A 22,923-nucleotide genomic window follows, 5' to 3' on the forward strand; every position below is an offset into this window, starting at 1 on the left:
TATAGTTCTACACACTGGAAAAAAGTAGAAAGTAAACTTTTAAAAAATTACCACTTACAAGAGTATCCAAAAGCAGTAACAACAATCACCACCCAAGCACTATTAAAAAAGTCTAATAGAAGATTTTTTTAAGATTTATTTATTTATTTGAGAGAGAGAAAGAGAGCAGGGGATGGGGCAGAGGGAGAGGAAGAGAAATCTTCAAGCAGTCTTCCTGCTGAGTGCAGGGCCCCATGCAGCCGATCCCAGGACCCTGAGATCATGACCTGAGCCAAAATTAAGAGTCAGACACTAAACCAAATGAGCTACCCAGATGCCCCCCTAATAAAAGATGTTTAAGGTCTTTCTGAAGAGATATTTAATCATCTGTATCGATGGTCTCTTACCTAGTACTTCCCCACTCATCATCTTCATTCTGTCCTCAAATTGTCCTGATTTTCCAAATACAGGGCCCAGAGAGGATGCAAAAACATGACCAGAATCACAGAAGACCCCACAGGTCACCCAACTCCTCCCCCCATATTACCAGGCTGCTCCCTCCCTCCCACACCCATGTGCCCAACTGCCCTGCTAACACCTCACCTCGTTGTATAAATCGCTGAATTCCTCAACCACGTCCTTGGGGATCCTGAGGCCACGGTTGGTGAGGTAGCAGGCCACGCCATTCTTGGAGTAGAGACTGATACGGCCCACACTGCGTTCCCCATCAGTTGTCTCTTCCAGGAGGCCATTGGCTTCTGCTAGATGATAGATGGGATTCCCATGGGAGCCATGGATCCACGTGGCTCCCAACTCAAAGGTGGCGTGTCCTGATGGTGACAACAACAGGCCCTTAGAAGGGCTTCTTCGGAGAGGGCCAGAACACTGCCTCACCCTTCTTCCTTCAAGAGCCTCCTTCCATGCCCACAACAGGGCAGAAAGGGAGTTGGGTCCCATGTGGCAACCAAAGTCTTCAGTGAAAAGTTCCCAGTGGAAACTACATGTGGCATGAAATGGATTCCACCATTCAGCTGAGATAATGGCCACCCTAAATGACTCTGTAATTTGTCCCAGAGTCACTTCACTGGATAGTTGGAAGGCTCTCCTTTTGCATCCCACCTTTGTCTAACACAACACCAGATACTGGCCCCTCCATCCTCACTGGTGACTCTCCCTCAGGAGACATTCTGTGGGCACCTGAGGGTATGGAGGTCCCAGTGAGGGAAGGGAGGTCATCCATAATATCCGATAAGGAGACCCAGGAAGGGGGCCTCTGACTCAAGGTCCTCACCTGACTCCAGTTCCTCCACATCTCATGGTCTAAACCCTTGTCCCAGATGGAAAGTGCCCCCCCTCCCAACTCAGTCCGGAGCAGAGGAGAACAAACATTACAGTCTGGAAGACTCCTCCCCAAGGCAGTCTAAAATAGACTTCCAGAGAAAACTAAGTTCTCTCATCCTAAGGCAGAAGAACAGAAGGAGGGCAGAACCCTGGGAGTCTGACTAGGGAAACTCCCGGACCCAAGCTGAGGCAGGACCAGGCCCGGGGCTGGCTCCACCACCCCACCCACAGCCCCGGTACCAGATACTCTGAGGGATCTGTGCCTGGGCCTAAGTTTCCTCTTCTGATGCTGCAGGGACTGTGGCACATTGTCTCCTTCTTTGCCTAGCTCCCAAGGATGTTGAAACAATGGAAGAAGACAGAGGAACATTTTTTGTGTGTTGTGTTTTGTTTTGGAGGACTGATTCAAGATATCATGTGCAGCTAAGTTTTTTGCCAAGATGATCACAATAATTCCTCCTATCCTTGTACACATGGCCTGTTATATGACCTTGCCAATCCTCCCATCAAGAGGTGGGGTCTGTCTCCCCACCTCCTTGAATCTGGGCTGACCTCGTGACTTGCTTTGATTAAGGGAATGCAGTGAAAGTGATATCCGTGGCTTCGGAGCTGAGGCCTCAAGAGATCTCATGGCTTCCACAATCACCCTCTTCGAATCTGACCACCCTGAAGAGGCCTATCCTGCCAGAGATATGTGGCCCAGCCAAAAAGCCAGTGCCAACCAGCAGACAGACAAATGGGTAAGGCTGTCTTAGACAAACCAGCCCCCGTCAAGCTACCAGATGACTGCAGCTGAGTGGGAGATCCCAGGCAAGACCAGCAAAAGAACCACCTAGCTGAGTCCAGCCCAAATTCCCGACCCACAGAACTTAAGCAAATAAAACGGTGCTGCCTTCAGCTGCTACATTTGGGGGTGATTTGTTAGGCAGCAATCGCTCTCTGAATACATCGTAACAGACAACAGTATCACCCCTCAAACTGGACATTTTTTTTTGCATACCTTCCTTCTCTTGGGTTGTTTCTAATTAAACCACCAGTTACTAACAATAGCCCTGTATATACTATGTACCAAGCACAGAGCAAGAGAAAAAGCATCCCACAGCCCATGGCCTTGTGCCACAACCTCATGCCACAGCCAGTGAGACAGAATTTCCTTGTGTCTGCAGAGGAGGAGGCAGGAATGTGTACGTCCTTTTGTCCAGGAAAAATGGACAGACAGAGAGGTACAAAAAAACTAAAAAAACAAAAAACAGTGCCTGCCTCCAGGCTTGGGGTTCCCCAAGGTGTCTTGCCTAGTTTGAGCTCCCAAGAGAAGAAGGGGGCCAGCACCTCGGGGAGGGGCCTGGGCCCTCCTCTGGGCATGCCAGGGAACTCCAAATCCCACTGCCACAGGGTAGGGACATCCAGGCACGGGCCACCCTTCCTGGCTCAACACATGGCAAAAGCGGGTTTGAGATCAGCCTGAGGTCAGCCGCAAGGTTGGCATCCCACCCCTACTGGTCAGGCTCTGCAAGGAGGTGGGGTGAGCAGGCCCCAGTGTGAAGATATCTCCCACCCTCTCCCATCTGCTCCTCGGCCGCCGTGATCCTTGACACCCCTGCATCCAAGGGCACCAACCCCATCTCCTCATCTGTCCCATGGTGTCCCCGAGCCTCTGGCCCTCAACACCTTCTCAACGTCACTGAGACTCACAGCTAGCGTCTCACACTGAAGGAGGTCCAACTGCAGCCTGGGTGTTCCACCCTGCAAGTCTGCACAATGACAGGGGCAAGTTTGCCCTTCCCTAGGTGTGCTGTCCACTCTCCTGGCAGGGTCTGCCTCGATCTTCTTCGCATATATCACTCCAGGCTTATGGCTCCCTTCTACTTCTCCTTCCCCTCATCTCCGCCCAGCACCAAGCTCCCCCAGCTCAAAAAGACTTCTGCCACCAACAGATGGTAGCTCCCCTCAGCTTCCTGAAGCCCCAGGCTTCCGCCTCGCTGCCTGTACCATGCATGGTGTGTCTCCGTGGTCAGCAACCCATGAGACGGGGCCACGGGTCCTCTCACCTTCTGCTTCTGTGTGGCACACTGAATGTTTTATCAAGACTCAAGAATCCTGACAGGAGCTGCCCCTTTCCAAAAAGAGTCCCAGGGCTTCCTTGCTGGCCGTCCCCAGGTTTACGAGCACCTTGGACGGCACTTCCATCCTCACTGCCAACATACACTCCTGTGTGTGCCAGCCGGAGATGGACACAACCTTATATATGCCTTCCAGGAAATGCTCTAGAAGACTCTCAATACATCAAAGTTTCTGAAAGAGGAAAGGGCCCCATGTGCATCCTCAGCCTCTGCTCATTCTAAGCCTGACCACCTCCGTCTCTGAGCCAGGCTCCGTGTCCATCAAATGTGGGCATCCTAACTGCGTGGCCCTGTTGCCCCGTGTAGGAATGGACCCAGATACAAAATCCTCTGGAGGGTCAACGTAGCACATGCCTTAGGATTTCAGGCGTGGTCCCTGCCCACTTGGCCTCTCACTGATAGATCCCCTGGCTGGGAAGCACTGACTTCCAGCTGCCATTTCAGGCAAGTTCCCCACCCATTAGGACCCCTGGAAAAATCTGCCCACCCCTGGGGTAAGTCTCTTCCCTGGCTCCTTTCTCTAGGGTCTTCATTACTCTGCGACCCAGACAGATCCTCTTCCCAGATGATCCTAAGATCTGCCCATCACCCACAAATCCCATCTACCTCTACTTCCCTGAGCTCCTTCCTACTGAGTACTTCCTACTACTTCCCTAGCCCCAGGACTAGCTCTCAGTCGTGATATATTAATTCACACTCAAGAGTTAATGACTCATAAAGACTTACAGAATTCCTCTTCTTGAGAAGTAGAAACTGGTCCACCCACTGTCAAGACAGTTTGGTCTACGTGTCCTCTCCTTCCTAAACACTGTGCACTCCAGGTCATATGTCAAAAGCGAAAGCCAGGGCCCTTCAGGTTGCTCAAAGGGCAAAGGAAGCTTCTGCCAGATGCGCAGGCAGCATGCATGATGGAACATTTACCATGGGCGGGAAAACCAAAATAATGAGATTCCAGGCAGGGCCAGAGCACTGAAGGACAAAAGATGACCTTGGCCTAGGAGTCAGGGGGAAGGGGCCCACTCACCGAGTTTCACGCTCTGCACACGGCCTCCGATGCAGCTGGAAGCCTCAAGCACAGTGACATCCGTGAAGCCTTGCTCCAAAAGTGCTTTGGCTGCAGCCAGGCCAGCCAGGCCAGCGCCGATCACCACCACACGAGGCTGTCCCCTTCTCCGTAGGCCACGACTGAGAGGGTCATCCGCACTGTCGCCACTGGATTCACAACTTTGCATACCGTCCGCACTGGCCTCCTAGGAACCTGCGGGGAGAGGGGGGCAGGGGTGTCATGGCTTACCTGCTCTGCCTTCACTTCCCACCTGCCCTAAGGGACACTTTTGAGCTCTGTTCTCAGGGTGGTAACCTCAAGTCCTTGTGCTCCTCCTGAGCCATGGACGAAAGGAACCATCTCCTAAGGACGTGGGAGGGAGAAGGACAGACAGAGGGAAGGAGAAAGGTGGAGCACAGGAACCTTTGGGCCCTGCAAGGAAGCAGGGCTGCCAGGAGCCTGCCCCAAGCCCCTGAAACCCATCAATCCCATCCCAAACCTGCTCAGCAAACCTGAGACAAGAACCAGCCAGGAAGGGGATGAGCAAAAAGGCCAAAGTCAGGAGAAGCTGTTGACCCTGCTGACCCTGAACCAGCTTGCCCCAGCCCAGCTGCTGTGATCCAGCTCACACCAAAACCGGATGCTCATACAGACCTTAGGATGCTCACATGGACTCCGGGATGCTCACAAGGACCCCCAAGATGCTCACACAGACCTCAGGACTCTTGCACACACAGTGCTGGAGCCTCTACTTTCCCTCCCTTGTGTGGTTCTCCCCTGGCACTCTTTCTCCTTTACCCCTTCTCTTGTCCTCTTGCTTTCTGTTAGTCTTTCACAGGCTGAACGAAGTGGCAATTTGGTGGGCAGGACATAGTCCCGCCCGCCCCCCCAGAAAGTGCCACGAGGCTGGTATCAGACAAGCCTCTGCTATTCCGGGTAGGTCTCTGGTTGTTTTCCTCAGCCACTCAGCCCCTCAGTCACCGCAAAGCAGCAAGGAGCCCAGGAAACAGTGGACTGTGAGGACCCATGGCACCAGAGGCCAGACATCAAATTGACAGTTACAGTAAGCCAGCTTGTTCAGAGACGCCAGGCTAGGGAGCTGATGGCGGGGCGGGTGGGGGGTGGGGGGTGGTCCCTGAATCACCCCAGTGCTGGGAGAAGCTACCCTTCTATTCCTATAGTGACCACGAGGGTTTGAAATTGTCTGGGGGCCACTCCTCTCTAATCCCGTCCCTGTTCCTTCCCTGACCCAAGCAACTTCTATTTCAATTATCTTTGCTGAAGTTTCAGCGGCAGAAGCTCCAGACTCTAATAGTACCCGGGACCTAACAACAGAAGAGGAAGGGTGGGCGGAAGGTGGCTACTGGGCAGTGAAGTGGGCAGGGGACACAAAAAGTAAAAAAACTGTCTCCCACACCTAATAGAGCTCAGCATAACCCCTCCAGTGACGAAGCAGCCGCACCCCCCAAGAATAAGCCCAAGAGAAGCAGGGCACATTCCACCAAATAGACATGCCAAACAATGCTCATAGCAGCTTTATTTGCAAAAGCCAAAAAACAGAAGCAGCCCAAAGGCCCAGCCATGGGAAAATGGGTAAATAAATCGTAGCATTTTCCTACGAGGGAATATTCTTCAGCAATAAACAGAATCAAAGTACTGATACCCTCAAACATTACACTGAGCAAAAGAAGCTAGAGACCAAAGAGTACGTGCTGTATGACTCCACTTACGTGAAGCTCCTGAGGAGGTAAAATGAACCTGTGAGGAGAGAAGAGAGACTGGGAGGAAGGGAATAACTGAAAACCCTCAGGAGGGAACTCTCTGGGGCGGAAGGGATATGTACCTTGATCTGAATGGTGGCTACACAGTGTATATATAAAGATCCACTAACTTGGGGAATTCAGGATTTGTGCCATTTGTTGTATGTATATGCATGCGCCTCAGTAACTATTCGCATATCCATCCCTGCCCGGGAAGGTGGGGGATGGCTGGGATGGGGTGGTTTGGGGGGCGGGGGGGGGCGGGGGGAAGCTTCGCACTTGCTTCCTTCTTGCATCTCCTGGTCTGACCACTGAGGATTCTGTCCCAGCTTGCACCGCGCCCTCCAACATCTCTTTATGATAGGATTAGCAAAGGGGTCTTTTTCTAAATACGCTGAGGCTGCGAAGCTGTTCCTCACGCCTCCATCATTCCGCCTGCCGAGGCCACTCCTGGGCACCCGGCCTAGGACGGCCGCGTCCTCGGACTCCCACCCACAAACTCCGCTCAAGCCCCCCAGACCCAGGCCGACCGCCTCGGCGACCCGCAGTTCGCTTGCCGGCCGGAAGGTGGCGCCCGCGGGCCCCTCCGAGGCGAAGTCCCGGCCGGAGGCCGGGGCTCCCCGCCCCCTTCCAGCGGAGCCGGGTCTGGCACAACCTTTCCTTCCTCCTCCGGTCCCCGCCGGCTCCCTGCAGCGAGGTGCTGTTGGCCTCTGGGAGCACGGGGTCCGGTGGGCCACGTCCTCCCCTCCCACCCTGCCCTCGCCCAGGTTCTCCTTCCCGTGGACTCAATTTAGAGGCGAGGGTGCGGCTGCCTGCACGCGGGCCCGGGCGGCCGGGGTAGGAAGGGTCGGCGAGGCGACGTGGGCTGGCGTCAGGTTGGTAAACACACAGGATGCTCAGAGCGGCCGCGGATCCCACCTGCCTCCAACCCCTCGATGCGACCTGGAGCTGCCGCCCGCCCCGCCCGCATGCCTCAGTCCCCAGAACTGGGGGGTGGGGGTGGGGGCGGGGAGGCCTCCATTTTGCTCTCCAGGCTCCATCTGCAGCCCACCCCCCACCTGCCTCCGGCGGGCACCCTCCAAAACCGCCCCGCTCCTATAATAAAGGAGGGGATTGCCACAGGGGTCTCACACCTGACTGGTGACGACCCCTTTTTGAAAAGTTCCTGTGGGGCCCCGTGTGTGACTGGGATGAAATGGTGGTGGTGAGGAAGTCCCCGCTCCCCTCTGAAATCTCTTCACAGAACCCCAATCTCTGTGGGCCACCGCGTCTGAAAACCCGGCGTCTAGTTAGGCTGGAAGCTGATACAGGGAAAGCATACTTGGGACACAGCGCCTGCCCAGCCAGCTACATGAACTTCCTGGCTAGCCTCAGACAGGGCCGTCTTGTCCTCACTACATTGCTATAGTCAAATAAGGCCCTGTGTGGATGTCACAGATTGACAATTCCCGTAAGACCCTCAAGTGTGACAATCACCTGTAAGTTTCTGTAACTAAATTATAAGCAGAGGGCCTTTGGGGGAGGGTTCAGAAATGCACGGCGGGAAGTGGCAGGTGGGCAGTTTGCCTTTAAGAGGAACACAGAAAGAACCCCGAGTTCCCAATGTATCAGGGACCTTAAATTCAACACAGGGGTGGAAATAGGCAAGCAAGGGCCACCCGCACCTCTAATCTTCACAAGGAATCCCACAGTCCAATTCCTTCGGGAAAGAGCCAGAGAAGCCCTATACACAGAGAGGGGAGGAGTCCCCCTGTGGCCCTGCACATCAGCCCATGGAGCCAGTACACCACAGGGTCCAAACAGAAAGGGACAGAGAAAACCTCAGGCAGGAACACCTACTGTGTGCCAGGCCCTCAGCTAAACCCTGAACTGGACCTTCCAGTGCTCTGTGATCTCCGGCCAGGGTAGAGGCGGGGGTGAGAAGCCGCTTATTTTCTGTTGGCTTGTGGCATCTTTTCCTTTCAGGTGTTTTTTGTTTGTTTTTGTTTTTTTTTAATTTTATGAGAAAATGGCTTATTGAGGAAGAAGACTCACACTTAATTTCCACACACACACACACACACACACCCCATTGCCTGCCTGTTCTTCTCTTGCCTTTGGGAAATAAATAAATAAATAACAACTGCTCCTTGATCTGTATGCACAGGAGAAACAGAACACCCTGTACTTCTCATGCAGATAAAGGAGAGAAGAAAAAGTGCTGGCTCAGCCAGGCAGGGAGGAGGAGGAGGGGTGGGGGAGGAGGGAGGCCCAGGGCAACAGACACTTGTCTTCTTGATCCTACTTCCATGGCAAAATGAGGGTGGGAGCCTGGAGCTCCCATGTCCCCAGACAGGCCAAGCCTGGTAGCTTTGAGAAATCAGGTCCAGGCATGGTGTGAGCATCCCATCTCATTCTGAATGCCCCACTGCCTGACCCCTGCTCTGGCCTGCCAGCCAACGCCTCCCCCTGCGGCCCAAAGCCAACACTGTCCTGACTGAACCCGCCCAAGAAGCCAGTCTGGAAAGAAGGCAGCAGCAGGGGAAGAAGAGAGGAACAGAGGGAAGAAAGGCCCTGTTCCTGTGGCAGGCTCCCCAAGAAAGAAGGATAAAGACGAGGAGGCCAGTGTGTGTCCACTTTCCCTCCCCACCATACCTTCTCTCAGCATGCCCACCAGTTTCATTGCATCCCCCTCCAATTTACCCTCCAAGAAGTGCCTCCTAATCTCCAAATACCAGAAACATGCTTTAGTCCTGGGCTCCTCCAGAGCCCCTCTTGCAAATGTCCAGGACTGAGCTGGGGGCAGCTCCGTATCTCCCTGTGCTTCTGCATCATGGTTAACACCGCTGGACCGCTCCCCCGTCCCCAGGCTCAACGCTGAATGTGTCCCTAAGGGAAGACTGCCCTTCTCCATCAGGTCAAGCCATGTCCAGCCCGCAGTCAGAATCACTGTGGACTCTACCCTCTGTTTCCCGAGGTACTTCTTGCCTCCTCCCTCTGAACTGTACCCTTAGAGAATTGCTGGGCCTGCCTCAAGGATTGCAGGCCCAGGCCTCCCACTGACCAGGAACATAACCCTGAAACATAACATAACAATATTCACTGAGCACTAACCATGTACCAAGAATGGGTAAGGCCTCGACATGTCAGCCCTTTACCTGCTGAACCCAGCTGACCTTTCTAGCTTTAGTTCTCACTCAGACGCCACCAAACATACATATATACCCCAGCTTCGCTGAGGTCCTGGGATCCCCCGTGCTGCCCTGCTGAAGGCCTAGAGGAGACACCCGGCCCACACACATGTCAGAGAAGCTGGCTCTGTCTTCTCTTAACAAGCACACCCTTGTGCAGGGCACTGGGGCTGGGGGGTTCCATGCCTGGCTGAACCCACCCACAAGGCCTGCTCTACTGATGTTTCCTGAAGCAACAGACACCCTGGAAATGGGAGTTCCTGGCACTAGTTGGGCTATGTGATCACCCCCCTCACCCCACCCCCATCATTCTTCTGTTCCCAACGCATGGACATCTCACCCCAGCAAAAACTATGCTATGATTTGGTAATGAGGCTGCAGCCCCCCACCACTGAGCAGGGTGTGGCCCCAGGCTATGCAGGAGTGAACCGCCAGGAGGGTCAGTGGCCCAGCTCCGTGCAGGGCACCCCTTCCTCCTCAGGACTGAAGTCCACTTCTGTTCACCTAGCAATCAGCAGGTCACTTCCCTCCCCCCACAGTGGCCACTGCCACCGAGGGCCAGCATCCCAGGTGCCCCCACGCCCTTCCAAAGTCTTCCCTCATGAGAAACAAAAAAAAAATCTTACTCTCCTTGGCTCCCCTCTGAACACAAGCTACTCCCAAATGTGTCTGCCTCACTTTCCTTTTCTCAAGGTCACCTCATTATGAATGACCCATTTCCCAGAGGAGAAGAGAATGGCCGAGGCAGTTAGCGCACCTGGCTCACCTGACCTCACCGGTAAGAGTCCAGACACCACCAGCGGAAGCACTGCCAAGTGAGCCCACCACTTCCAATCAGTTGCCTTCTCCATTCCTATATGGCCCATGTTTGTTCCTGCAGGGCTCTGGGGGGCCCCAGGACCCTCCCCTAACCAACCCTGGGGACTTGCGAGTCTCTCCTCCTAACAGATACTCAGGGGTGGCAGCCCTACCTCAGTTTCCCTGGAGGGCCCGACCCCTCTCTGCTTCAGGTTTCTAACAGAAGGGAGGGAGGGGGAGGGAAGCTGGGGGGCTGGTCCAGGGGAATCTCTTCAGACTGCCTGACAGGTCTGGGAGGGATTTGGATTCTCCTGGGCCCCCCAGACAATGCAATTATTCTTCAAATGTAAAAAACGCCCAGAAATCCCAGACCAGCTGCTTTGCACAGCGACCCAGACAAAGGGGCTCTGTCTGCAAGCGAGGCCCCTCCCACTCCTCAACCCCAGGGAGGGGCTGGGCCCAAACTCCTCCCAGCCAGACCCTCCCCAGCCCTCCTCACCCAGTCCAGGCAGCCAGGAAGTGAAAGAGGCAGGGTCAGGCCAGGCCAGCCACAGGGGCATGAGGGTGGGCAGTGAGACAGAGGAAGCATGGGGACAGGGCAGAGGCAGCCTGGGAGCCCAGTCTTTCCCTTATCAGGTGACCCTAGACTAGAGTCATCCCTTCTCCAGGTCCCACCTGGCCAATACCTCTGAATTACCAGGAACACAGCATCTGTACCCCACCTCCTGGACACATTGGTTTAAGCCCCATCACTTGCTTAACTGCCTCATTTAGTCTTCCAGCTTTCCCATCTGTAAAATGGGCATCAGTACCTCTGTGTGGTGGGACAGCTGGGAGGATTAAATGAGACAGCACAGGCAAAAGACGTGGCCCCCTGCCAGGGCTATCTCTGAGAGAGCACAGAGGGAGGAAGGCCCCTGAAGAGCCCAGGACAGAAATGGGAGCTTCTCCTGGGGCCCAGGGCTTCATCTCACTTATGGAAGAACCCCAGTTAGTGTCTGAGCTCAGACCCAAACCTCAGCCTTGGCCCCAGCCCTAGTATCAGACGAGACCTTGACCCTGATATCAATCAGAGTACACCACAGCCTGTGTTTCACTGACCCCCACCACCTCTGAGTCAGCCTACATTCTACCCAGCTCTGGAGGGTCAGGCATCAGAGACAATGGTCACCAGCTAACCCCAGGTTCATAAAAGGGGCAAGGGGTGGGAGCCTCATTCCACAGAGCCCACCCACCAGCAGTGTCCTCTGGCTCTCACAGGCCAACATGAGTCAAGAGCTCCGGAGGCCCTATCTTCCTTCCTGGCCCTTAGACTTCTCTCCCAACACAATGCCTTTGTTACCCATCTCTCTTCCTCACGGCCAGATGTGTAAAGTCCCTGAAAGCACAGCTTTAAAAGTATTTGTAATCCTTTTCAGGGGAAGCAGGGAGCCTACACTGCATGCAGAGAGGCAGCCGCAGACCTGGTGTATAGGGGGACAAAGCCAATAGTGTGGCCCACACAGGTGATGGTGGGCAGGAGGGGGAGGCATTCCTAGAAAGGTAAGCACTATGGTCTGTTCTCCACTTCCCTGGAGGCTCTCCAAGACAGGATAGACCCAAGAGGATCATTCCAGGACCCCAGCTTATAGCTGCTTATAGAGACAGACCATGGAGATGACCCAGCCCAGGCTCAAAGCCTAGTTGGAGGTGGAGGAGGGGAAGCAAGGCTGGAAAGAAGCCAGAGAAAGGGGAGAGTCCGTCTGATGGGCCTGAAGTTCAGCTGTTAGCCTCAGTGACCGTGCAGCCAGAGAGAAACAGAGATAGAGATGGGCCAGGGCAGAACCCAGGACAGCCTTCCATCCCCCACAGCCACACTCAAACAGCTCTGGTCCACCCTCCACCCTGGACATCCTACCCCAAGCAAAAGTAATTGGGTCACACTCTGACCGGAGAGCAGATCAGGGGCTGGTCAGGGCTGGCTTCTGAACCATCAGTGATGGGCCTTTCCAACTCCAGGCCAGCCTGCTTCAATCTCCTACCCACGCTCCCCAGAGCCTGTGCCTTGGGTTCCCATCTCTGTGCCTGACTGCACCACACAGCCTCTCTGGCCCGGCAGGCTGCCACCTTTCTGCAAGCAGGGCCCATGTTCTTGCCCTCAGATCCCAGAGCTTCCAGATAAAGGCAAACCCCAGGCCCCCTCGGCCCAAAGACAGGTCAGGGGGCTGAGATGATGACTGCCACTCCTGGATGCTCCTGGAGAAGATGAAATTCCCCCAGACAGCAACCTCTGCCCCAACCAGGGTGGCCCTGGAAGAGACGGTGAGCCCTTGAGCCTCAGTTTCCCCATCTGTAAAATGGAATAAGAAAATGGCAATAATCCCTATGAGCCAGCCTCCAGTGTCCCCCAGCAAAGTCCTAAGGGCACAGGTCTCACTGTGGCTCCCTCAGCAGCCCTTAGGATAAGATCCAATGGCCTGGATTTCCTCCCTCTGAGCAGGACCCCACACCCAAACTCTAAATCCTCCTCCAGGAAGTCATCAACCACAGAAGTGTAAGAGACCACAGAACCAATCACTGGCCTAGTGACCACACTGCTGTGGGATTGCCCTTGGTGACAGCAGACCAGACTGTGGGCACAGAGAGCTGAAGGAGATGGCGCTTGCGGTCACTCACTCCTCTGGGAGGAAGTTCTCCTGAAAGGGTGAGCTTGAGAGAAAATTAGCCTCAAGCCCAAGGTGCCAGCCCTGTTTTGAGGCAGCCAAGTCACTGGCCCTTGGGAAACCCCAGAAAGAGAGACTTATATCCCTCCCTCCTCTCCTCTCCCCCACCTCTCTCTCTCTCTCTCTCTCTCTCACACACACACACATATACAATCACAAAAATATACTTCCTTATGGTTCACTTGATGATCTAGCTTGATAAAGAGTCCCCTCCTTTGAGGACATGCTAAAGCACCACGGCTTTCACATAGGCCCTCCCCGGGATCACATCACTTGTTTTTTAACAGCAGTGGTTTGAATCTTCACCACGAATGAGATGAGTGACCTAAGCCTCAGTATCTCCTCAATAGAGTGGGGCAGAAAGAATGCCTGCCTCACAGGGCTGAGTGCAACAATGCAAAATACTTAGCCCAGAGCCAGGCATGGAACAGCAATAGTTCTTATGTTTGTTTTCCTACGGGCCCAAGTGTATGCTAGTCAGGGTTGCAGGCGGCGGGGGACAGGGCAGGGGGATGGCCTGGGCCAGGAGACCATGTGGTGGGGATGGGGGGTGGCTACACCAGTAGAGAAGTCACAGACCTTCCTGCAAGATAACTGTAGAGCAAGATCTCCAGAGACGACCACCCCACCCCACAGAGATACCACCCCAGCCGACAACAGGGGAGGAACAGAGCATTAGGAGAGAAGGGCCACCCCACTTACTGGGGAGGCTTGAGCCTTCCAGGCTGGGAGGCCAAAAGGGCAATCCATGTGGTCACCAGCCTCCAAGATGGCCCTCAGTGACCTTTGTCTCCTAGTACTTGTGCCCTAATGCAGTCTCCTCCCATGCTGACGTGTGTGACTAAGAGGATGTCCTAGAGATGACAGAGCATGACTTCTTAAACTGGGTCAGAAAACACACTGTGGCTTCAACCTCACTCTCTCGGGCTGCTTACCAGAGGAGAAGCCGGTCACCACCTCGAGAGGCCACTCCAGAAATCCTACCGAGAGGCCTGTGTTGCAACAGCCTGAGTCCTACCAATAGTCAACCCATCTTGCCAAGCTGTGAGTGAACCACCAGGAAGCAGATCCCCCAGCTCTGGTCAAGCCTTCCGGTGTGTGCAGCCCCAGCTGACATCTTGACTCAACCTGCCCAGAGACCCCAGCCAGGAACACCCACCGAGACTGCTCCCAAATGCCTGACCCACAGAAACTCTGAGGACAATACACAGCTGCTTTAAGCTACTGTAGTGTGGTGCCATTCGTTACACAGCAATCGGCAACTAACACAGTCAGCAATTCTGTCTCCCCAGTCACCCCGAAGGTAAAGACCGCCCCCCCCAGGCAGACTCCCCATTCTCCTCAGGATCCCAGCTCCTTTTTTTTTCTCCCTGAAATTCAGGGCTGTGTTGGAACGAAAGACAGTCTGACCCAGGCCCTACAACCTACAAGCCCAGGAGACACAAACAGTCAGTAGGCTCACCTGGAGGTTTTTAGAAATTACCGACACCCCCCCCCCCCGCATGCTTGCTCATTTAAATCAGACTCTTTGGGGTGGGACTGAACATTATAAGGGCTCTATATGAGGTTCACTTGGAGCCAAGACTGAGAATCACCGCTCTGGGGCAGACTCCCAGTGCAGACTCCAGGCCAGCCCGGAACATCCAGGATCCGCCCATGCAGGACAAGGAAGCAGAAAGAACAGCAAGGCCAAGCAAGACCTGAGATCCTCTCCCTCCCCTAGTTGGGCTGAGGGTCTCCCTTTCCCTCCCCTCCCCTGCTTCCCTGCTATGCGGGCCCCAGGGCTCTTCTGCACCTCCTGCCAGACAAGTCCAACCTCTGCCCAGGAGGACTGCTCCCCTCAAGAAGATCCCACATGCAAGACAGGGTTTAGCTCTCCTCAGTGACCTCTATTTCCTCGCCTATCAGTGGTGATTGCCATCGTATCTGCTCTGATCTCTCACAGGTCCGAGGCTCCCCCTCAGATGTCTTCAGAGAGATCTATATGTTTTGCCTCTCCTGAGACACAGCAATGGGTTAAAGAGAGAAGGTAGGATAGGGCTATGATAACAGCTGTGCCGGTGACGGCGGGAGAAGATGGGACAGGCACCTCGTGGGAGCAGGGAGAGGAGTCAGAGATTTCCAGAAGAGTCCTGAAAAAGGAGCTCCAGTGGGGGAAGGGCAAAGGCTCTAGTGGCACCGCTTCCAAGATAAATCTCAACAGCACTCTTCCCCCACTCTAGGACTCATCCGCCCCAGCTCCAGGCCAGGGAGCCCCCGGCCCCACGTGGCTGCCATCACATGACCTTCCTCTGCTGCCGCAGCGGCCCCCAGCTGAGCTGCTCTGAAGGCCTGCAAGGCACCCCTCAGCTTCCCCAGGTGACTGAGCCGCATACATAAGCTTGTCGCTCCCCGCACCCGCCCCCGCCCCATAGCCAGGGGCACCCAGGAGAAGGGGCAGGATGGCCCTGGCTCCCCAGAGGGCTGCAACTTCTCTCAGACAGCACCCCAGCCCTCCAGAGAAAGGGGCAGGATGGTCACACTGTCCCTCAGCAACAACACAGGCACTGCAGACTCTGAATAGAGCAGGGTGAAGAGTGGGGAGAAGTCTGGGTGAGCACAAGACCTGGCGGGGAGGGGTGCAGTGAGGAGGGCAGGATGTGTCAGCTGCCTCTTGAAGCCTGGCGGTATGTTCCAGGCCAAGGGTGTCGCCAGTGGAGAAGCCACAGAGATGAACACCAACAAGATAAGAGAGAAAATGAGGCCTGAGGGGAGAGGGGCAAAAATGGGGGTGGGAGGAAGCAGGGGACAGATTTTCACTCATTCACGCAAAAATATTTTGTCCTCACACCCATTAGGATGGCTACTACAAGGCTGGGTGAGGATGCGAAGAAAGGGGAGCCCTTGCGCACTGTTGGTAGAAATGTAAAATGGCAGAGTTGTCGTGGGAGGCAGGGTGGAGGGGCTTTTTAAAAATTAAATACAGGGGCGCCTGGATGGCTCCGCCAGTTGAGTGGCCGACTGTCGGTGTTGGTCCTGAGACGGAGCCTGGCATCAGGCTCCAAGCTCAGTGCGCAGAGTCTGCTTGGGATCCTCTCCCTCTCTCTCTGCCCCTCCCCCCCATAAATAAATAAATAAATGTAAGATCTAAATCTGAAGTTCCCGTATGATCCAGCAATTCCACTCCTGGGTGTGTGTGTGTGAAAGAATTGAAAGCAGGGTCTTAAAGACATAGGTAGACAGCCACATCCGTAGAAGCATTATCCAAAATAGCCAGCTGGGAGCCAGCTAAGTGTCCATCGGTGGATGGAGCAATAGGATGTGGTCGGCATACCCAATGGAATATTATTCAGCCTTAAAAAAGATGGACATTCTGGCACTGCTACAACGTCATGCACCTTGAGGACATCACGCAAAGTGAAATAAGCCAGTCACAAAAGGACAATTACTGTGTGATCCCACTGCTATGAGGGACCAAGAGTGATGGAATCCATAGACACAGAAAGTAGAGTGGTGGGTGCGGGGGGCTGAGACGAGGGGGAGATGGGGAAGCTCGTGTTTAATGGGAATAGTTCCAGTTTTGAAAGATGAAGGAAAGTTCTAGAGATGGATGGTGAGGAGGGAGTGCAGAAGTGAATGTCCTTAATACCACTGAACTGTATACTTAAAAATGGGTGAGATGGTAAATTTAATGTAATGTATCTTTTACCACAATAGAAACAGTAAGAACAAGTACAGAAACAAAAATGTTCCATGAGTGCTACTCTGTGGCAGGTAGCCAGGATCCAGCGACAGCCAGAAGCCTCCCCCACGAACGCCCCACAGGGTCCAACGGGTCCGGGGTGAGAAGTGCCACCACACAAAAGCGGGGTGAGGGGAGAGGCTGCTGCTCTGTGTGGGGAGGTCAGGGAAGTCTGGCCCACACGGTGACACTGGAACAGAGGAAGTGACAGGCAGGAGGGAAGCAGAGGATGAGAGTGTTGTGGTGACCCTCTGGGGACCGGCTGAATGACAGGATGTGGGGGTGGGGGTGAGGGCAGGATCAGGATGACTTGGGTGACAGACATGACTCCGGCAAACCCTGACAAGTTCTGCGTGAACAGGCCATCCTCACACCCTTCACCACAAGCGTGTGAGGAGGAGGAAGAGAACTGAGGCCAGAGAACTTGGTGCAGGATCCTTGAGCAGGAGGGACCCCCTGGGGGGGGGGGGGGGCTAGCTATCCCAGCTCCTTGCAGCCTCTGACCCGGGTGAGCCACCAGCACCCGGAGATCCACCCATTCTGTGGATGGCATCCTCCAAGCCTGGGAGGCGGAGCTGGTGGACGAGGAGGAGGTGGCTGCTTCCCTGCAGGGCTTCTCCCCTCTCGCTGCCAGGAGCCACAGCAGCCTCAGTTCTGGGGTGAAGGAGAACAGCCCAGTCAGCACTTTCCACTGACTCTTTCAAAACCACTGACAAGAACCGAGGCTGGGAGACAAATTCAGCCTGGGCACGGTTCCCCCCACCCCCACCCCCCTACTCCCCCACTCCCGCCACCGCCAGCAGGCCCCTCGTGACTGCACAAAGCCCGTCTGTGCTTGGCCTCCAAGCCCAGGGAGGAGGGAGGTCTCCTGCAAGCCCATCCTCTCTCCTGAGCCACAGGGTCCCCGTGCTGCCTGGCTGGGGACACCCTGCCCCCAAAGAGGCACCCCGCCCCAAGGGCAGAGCTGGGCTGCCCACAGTGTTTGTGGGGACCTGAAAGGCTTAGCAGGACTCTGTCCCCCTTCCTGCAGTAAACTCTTTCTGGGCAAAGCTCCTTCTCCTATGCCCCCACTCACCAGAGTTTATCACTGGGCAAAGGTGGCATGCAGCGTCCCAAAATGAAGAAAAGAAAAGGAAAACAGCCTCAAAACACCCAGCCACCAGATACACTCCATAGCAAACTTGTATATAGGGAGCCCTTTGTGTGCCAGGTCCCATGCTGGGGGCTCGCCTCTCGGGTCACTGAATCTTTTAATACAACATCCTGCTGCCCATTTTACAGATGAACAAAACAGGCTCAGAAAGGTTCCCAGATGGGAGGGAGGCCACCCGGATAGAGTGAGGGGTAGAGCAGGGCTTGACAACCCTGAGCTCCTCTCTCTCTGCCCCTATGCTCGCTGGGTTCTCAGGCTCCCACTCAGCCTCCCAGGCAGCAGGCCTGAGGACTGCCCTCTGCTTGGCACATCTCCTGTCTTACCTTCCCCACAGACTGACACTGAACACATTGTGCCAGGCACTCGGGGGCTGGTAGGAGGCATCCCCCGGGCCTGGCTGCTCAGCCCAGCTGCACTGCCAAAACCTGGGGCTGCCACTGGGAGGCCACCTGCCTCCCAGCCAAGGCCCTGGTGGGGCAGGCTGCACACCCCCCAACTACCCTACCCCATGAGGGCTGGCTTAGGGTTTGCCAGGCACGACGCTGGGCTGGGCCACAGCCCTTTGCCCTCAGTTTTGTCCTCTATAACCAAGAACAGAAACAGAGGTCTGATCACTTTGCCTACACAAAAGAAAATTCTAAGAGCAACTCACTCTAACTTGCCTCTAAACAGTCACCTCCTTTCTCACTGGCCCAAGACATTCCCCCTCCTGGTAACTTCAGAGCAGTTTAGCTGTGCTGTCCTAACGAGTCCTAACACTGGATCACCCAATAAAACGCTTTCCATAAAGTTCAACCCTGAAGCAGAAACCCCCCACCCCCACCCCCAGGAAGAGCTGGAACTAGGTCTGGAAAGCCAATGGTATTCATTTCAAAATGCATATGTGGGCCCTGAGCCCATGATTTAATCCATAAAACACCTACAGAGTTAAGACGCTGGGCTTGGACAATAAACATATTCTTTAAGTCCTTTTGTTGAGTTCAAAGACAGACTTAATAACTCACCAGCTTTTGAAATCAAGAAACGTCTGTTCTTATAAATTCTGTTATTATCGTTAGGACTACTTTTGCTGAGCGCATGTGAGGTACGGAGCCCAGTGCTGAGCATTTCCTGAGGAATATATCAGCTGATGCTCGCATCAATATCCCCATTCCACAGAAGGGGAAAACTGAGGCTCGGAGAGCTTCCATAATCTGCCATCTGGCATAATGCACTCCAGAATTCACTTAGTAAGATCTTAACACTCAGGCTCTACTCTTTTGTAAGACCAAGGAATGAGTCAAGTTCATTGTCTTTTCTTGAGCTACCTTTTCAGATTTACTCAAAAGTTAACTGCACACATTGTGTATGATTTTTTTAATTTCCTAAAATAAAAGTGAGAGAGAGAGAGAGAGTAAAAGGGATCTCTGTGTTTAATATTTAAAAGCCTCATTTAAAAATCTTTCCTAAGGATGTCTGCGCATTGTTGATCCTGAGTGTCTCCTGCTTGAATTGCCTTAAAATCTAGCGGACTTAAGGTCTCATTTTTTTGGCCAGTCCAAAAGAAGGACCTGCCAGCCCCTCCTCCCTGGGGTCTAGACTTTGGACTGGCTTGGGCAGGAAGTCTGGTTGTGGGTAAGGAGGAATGGTTGCAGGTTTGGGGACAGGCTCTGGGGGGACTATGCAGGAAAGAAGGCGCATCAGACCAGATGTCCAAGAATCTGGCTGTGAGACCCAGTCATGCCATTTGCTGGCACTGCCTATGTCTCCAACTGTGAAATGGGGTAACAGCTCATGCCAGGTGGGGCCGTGTGGCCAGGACAGGCACTATGGGTCTGCCAGGGCCTGGCATCAATTTGACAGAGGGTGGATAGGTTCTTTCTTCTTTTTCCTAATAAATTACACATCATTTCCAAGTGCTTCTCCCCCTGGTCTTAAATCATACCTCCCTTAACATTCTCCCCCCAAGAAGCAGCTAGAGGATAAAGGAATCTGGACAGAGCAGACAGGGTCCTCCGCTCCCCCCAGAGCCGGGCCACGCCACTCTGGCCAAACCTAAATGCTTTTCTTCATCTTTCGTCCTCTCAGTCTCTGATGCAGAGAGAGCAGGACGGGCCCTGGTGCCCGCCTGTTTGAGGAGGAAGGAGCCAGGGCAGAGGAGGACAGGAGCCTGGCGCTGGGCTGGGTGAAGACGCTCACCGGGCATCCTCTGCCAGGGCCTCCTGAGCGCCTTCGTCACTGTCCACAGGTCCGCCCCCGCGCACCATTCCAGCAACTTCTCCTGGGTCACTGCTGGAGCCGCCACACCCCACCTCCTCCACCTGAGCTGCCGAACAAAGAGCCCTCACACCTCAGAGGAAATGAGGTGTGGCAAGGGGTGAAGCAGGGTGGCCTCCCTGACCGTCCCAACCAGCCACCGGGCAGCAGAAAGGGAGAGGCAGGGAGCAGGAGCCCTGGGACTCGCCCCCTCCCCCTCCCGCACTGGCAACACCCTTTCCTGGAAGGCGACAAGGGGAGATTCTTAACCTTTTGGGAAAATGACTCAGAGCTCTGAGACTCTGAGCAGAAGGGTCATATAAGCAACCTGCTCCCTCCCCGTGCTCAGGGACACAGCTCTTCTGTGTGGAAGCCCAATGTGTGTACTTGAAGGGCCTGTCCACCATCCCACCATCCCTGCACACCCGTGCCATGCTTCGCACTGATCAAACCACTACCTTGCTCAAAGACCTCTGATGGCTCCCCAAGGCAGGCCCCTGCCACCTTCCACCTGCGCTTGGCACCCCATCTCCTAAGTGCACTCAGGGAACCTTCTGACTCCTACACCCAGGCTAAGCTTGTGACATCTCAATCTGTCAGAATGTCCCCACCCTGCAGGCCACTCCTCTAAGCAGCAGGTCCGGGCTACCCTCACCATCCCTCTTCCTTCCCCTCTACAGAAGATGACTCCTTGGGTCTAACCAGGACCCCAATTTAAGCCTCACCGTGCTCTCTGCTGGCCTTTGTACCTCTTCATGTCCCTGACAACTGTCCCCTTCCCTGGGTCCCCACCAGAGACACTGCCTACAGCCATGTCAATAACACGGAGAGCAGCCAACCAGTATCTGAGTGTCACAATGGCCCTACAAGGGAAGTCACATCATCCACACAGTCCAAATGAAGAAACTGAGGCACACAGCAGTTTCATTTCTTGGCCAGAGATCACAACCCCACCCTCTGAGATGAAAGGCTGGGAGACCTTGTAGAACAAGGAGATGGCAGGGGAGGGGAGGTGAGAGACCATCCCAGAATCACAGAGACCCAGGCCTAGCTACCACAAGGGCCCTCCCAGGTGCCTTTCTCAGCCACCCAGTGCAGTGGAGCAGAGCTGTTGCCACAAGAAGGGAGGGCTGGGTCTGGGCCCAGATTCCCCTTCAGACCAACCCTCCCTCTGCAGTGCCCTTTTCTTCCACTTATGGTCCAAATAGTACCCACCCCACCAAGCCCACCTCCTCCAGGAAACTAGTGTCATCCTTCTTTCCCAGCCCCAGCCCCACCCATCACCCTTATTTGTGGTTTCTTGTGGAGCAGCATCTTTCCACAACAGCCCTTCTCACTGGGTGCTTTCCTGGTCAGTGGGACATATTATTAGGCAGTCTTCCCCAACAAAGATTTTCATGGTCAAATCAGTTTAGGAAATAACAAAAGATTTCTTTTTCTGCAGGACTTATCAGAACCTTTAATTCTCTTAAATGTATTCTGAATCTCCCACAGGCTGGAGGAACGAATTTCCCAGCTTCTACCCTTACCTGTCCCAGAACCCCTGGGGTTTCTTAGAACAGTCTTTAAGAAATGCTGCCCCCCCCCAACCCCTACAGAACAGCCTGGCACAGCAGAGGGCAGATAGGCAGGGATCACAGGCAGGGATCACAGATAGGCAGGGATCCTTTTAGGACATATATGGGACATTTGACGAACTCAGCCCGAGAGTCCCTCTCGGTGCTGCCCTCAGTTTCTGTCCTTTCCACATTCCTCTGGGTGAAGTGACTGCCTCCCCTCCTGCCAGCGTCTGGAAGGGACCTCATCTGACTGGGGCCCTCAGATACCACCCTCCTCCCACAGCACCAGGCCATGTAGGGCCCAGACAGCAAGCGGCCTGGGAAATCTCCAGAGCAAGCTGGACACTGCTTTTGGACAAACTGCTTATTTCTACTCCATCATTAGCCTTGAATTTTAATATTAAACCAAAATTAAAACATATGAAGCTGCTGTTCTGAGATGCCGTGCCCCACCCAGCAAACCCTGTAACCCTCTCCCCCCACCCTGCCCTACTTCCCCGGGAGGGAATGGACTCCTTCAATTTACAGAAAACTAGGGCCTCCGAGGGGAGCAGACACTTGCCTGTGGCTGCCCGGTTAGGGGCAGGGCAGAGAGAAGCATCCAGGCCTCCTCACTTCCAGGTACAGAGGTGGAGGGGAGGTCACCAGGTGGGATAAGACCCCAAAAGCAGCTCAGGTAACCATCAGTGCCAGCTGCCAGGATTCACGCAGGCCAAAGTGAGGTACAATGCACACCCTGAGGGTGACAGCTCAGAGGCTGGGATGACTTTGGGGACTTTTAGGAGAGGATGGCATGTCTGGGGCTGTTTCCCCAATCTTCTTGGACCCACCCTGGCTGGAGGAAGAGTGCTCACCTCAGATTGGCTACCCACAGGGCCAGGCTCAGCTGTCAGCAAAGATAAGGTCCCCTTTACGCTGGCCCTGTGTCACCCTGCCTTGGGGAAGTCGCCTGAGACACCCTCTCGTGGTCTTGAGAGTTCCTCACAGTCAGGTAACTGGGAAAATCAGGCCTATATTAACCGTCTGAGACCCAGACTCCGAGCACCCCCTCCCAGCAGAGTGGTCCGCGCATCCCACACCCTCTATGTACTCCCCTCCCTCAGCGCCCCCCCCGCCCCCCCCCACACGTAGCTCCTATGCCTCCTACCACTCAGTCCATGGGATCCACGATGGGCCCCTTTACCTGTTCTTGGTCCCACCTGAGCTGCACCTGTCACTGTACCTGCCTGCCTGAGCCCAGAGTCCCCAGTCTCAACCCTCCCCACACAAACACCGCCTGGATCGGCAGGTTTTCACCATCTGGGAGCATGTGCGAGATACAGAGCCTCAGGCCCCAGCCT

General features: G+C 54.6%; 1 protein-coding gene across 5 annotated transcripts in view; it reads right to left on the reverse strand.

Annotated features, from left to right (window-relative positions):
* The window catches only part of SMOX (spermine oxidase), a 47,278-nt gene that overhangs the window by 18,534 nt on the left and 5,821 nt on the right, over positions 1 to 22,923 (reverse strand). For 3 of the 5 annotated variants that reach the window (XM_082744498.1, XM_082744496.1, XM_082744494.1), the window contains exons 2-3: positions 4,465 to 4,698; positions 583 to 809 (exon numbers count right to left, since the gene is read on the reverse strand). In XM_082744498.1, coding sequence (XP_082600624.1) covers positions 583 to 809; positions 4,465 to 4,672 — 435 coding nt within the window. In that variant the 5' untranslated portion in view covers positions 4,673 to 4,698. Of the gene's footprint in view, positions 1 to 582; positions 810 to 4,464; positions 4,699 to 22,145; positions 22,380 to 22,923 lie in introns of those variants that run through there. The other 2 variants (XM_082744495.1, XM_082744497.1) reach the window with 2 other exon arrangements.

This window comes from Mustela nivalis, assembly GCF_964662115.1.
Source record: "Mustela nivalis genome assembly, chromosome: 8".
NCBI lineage: Eukaryota > Metazoa > Chordata > Mammalia > Carnivora > Mustelidae > Mustela > Mustela nivalis.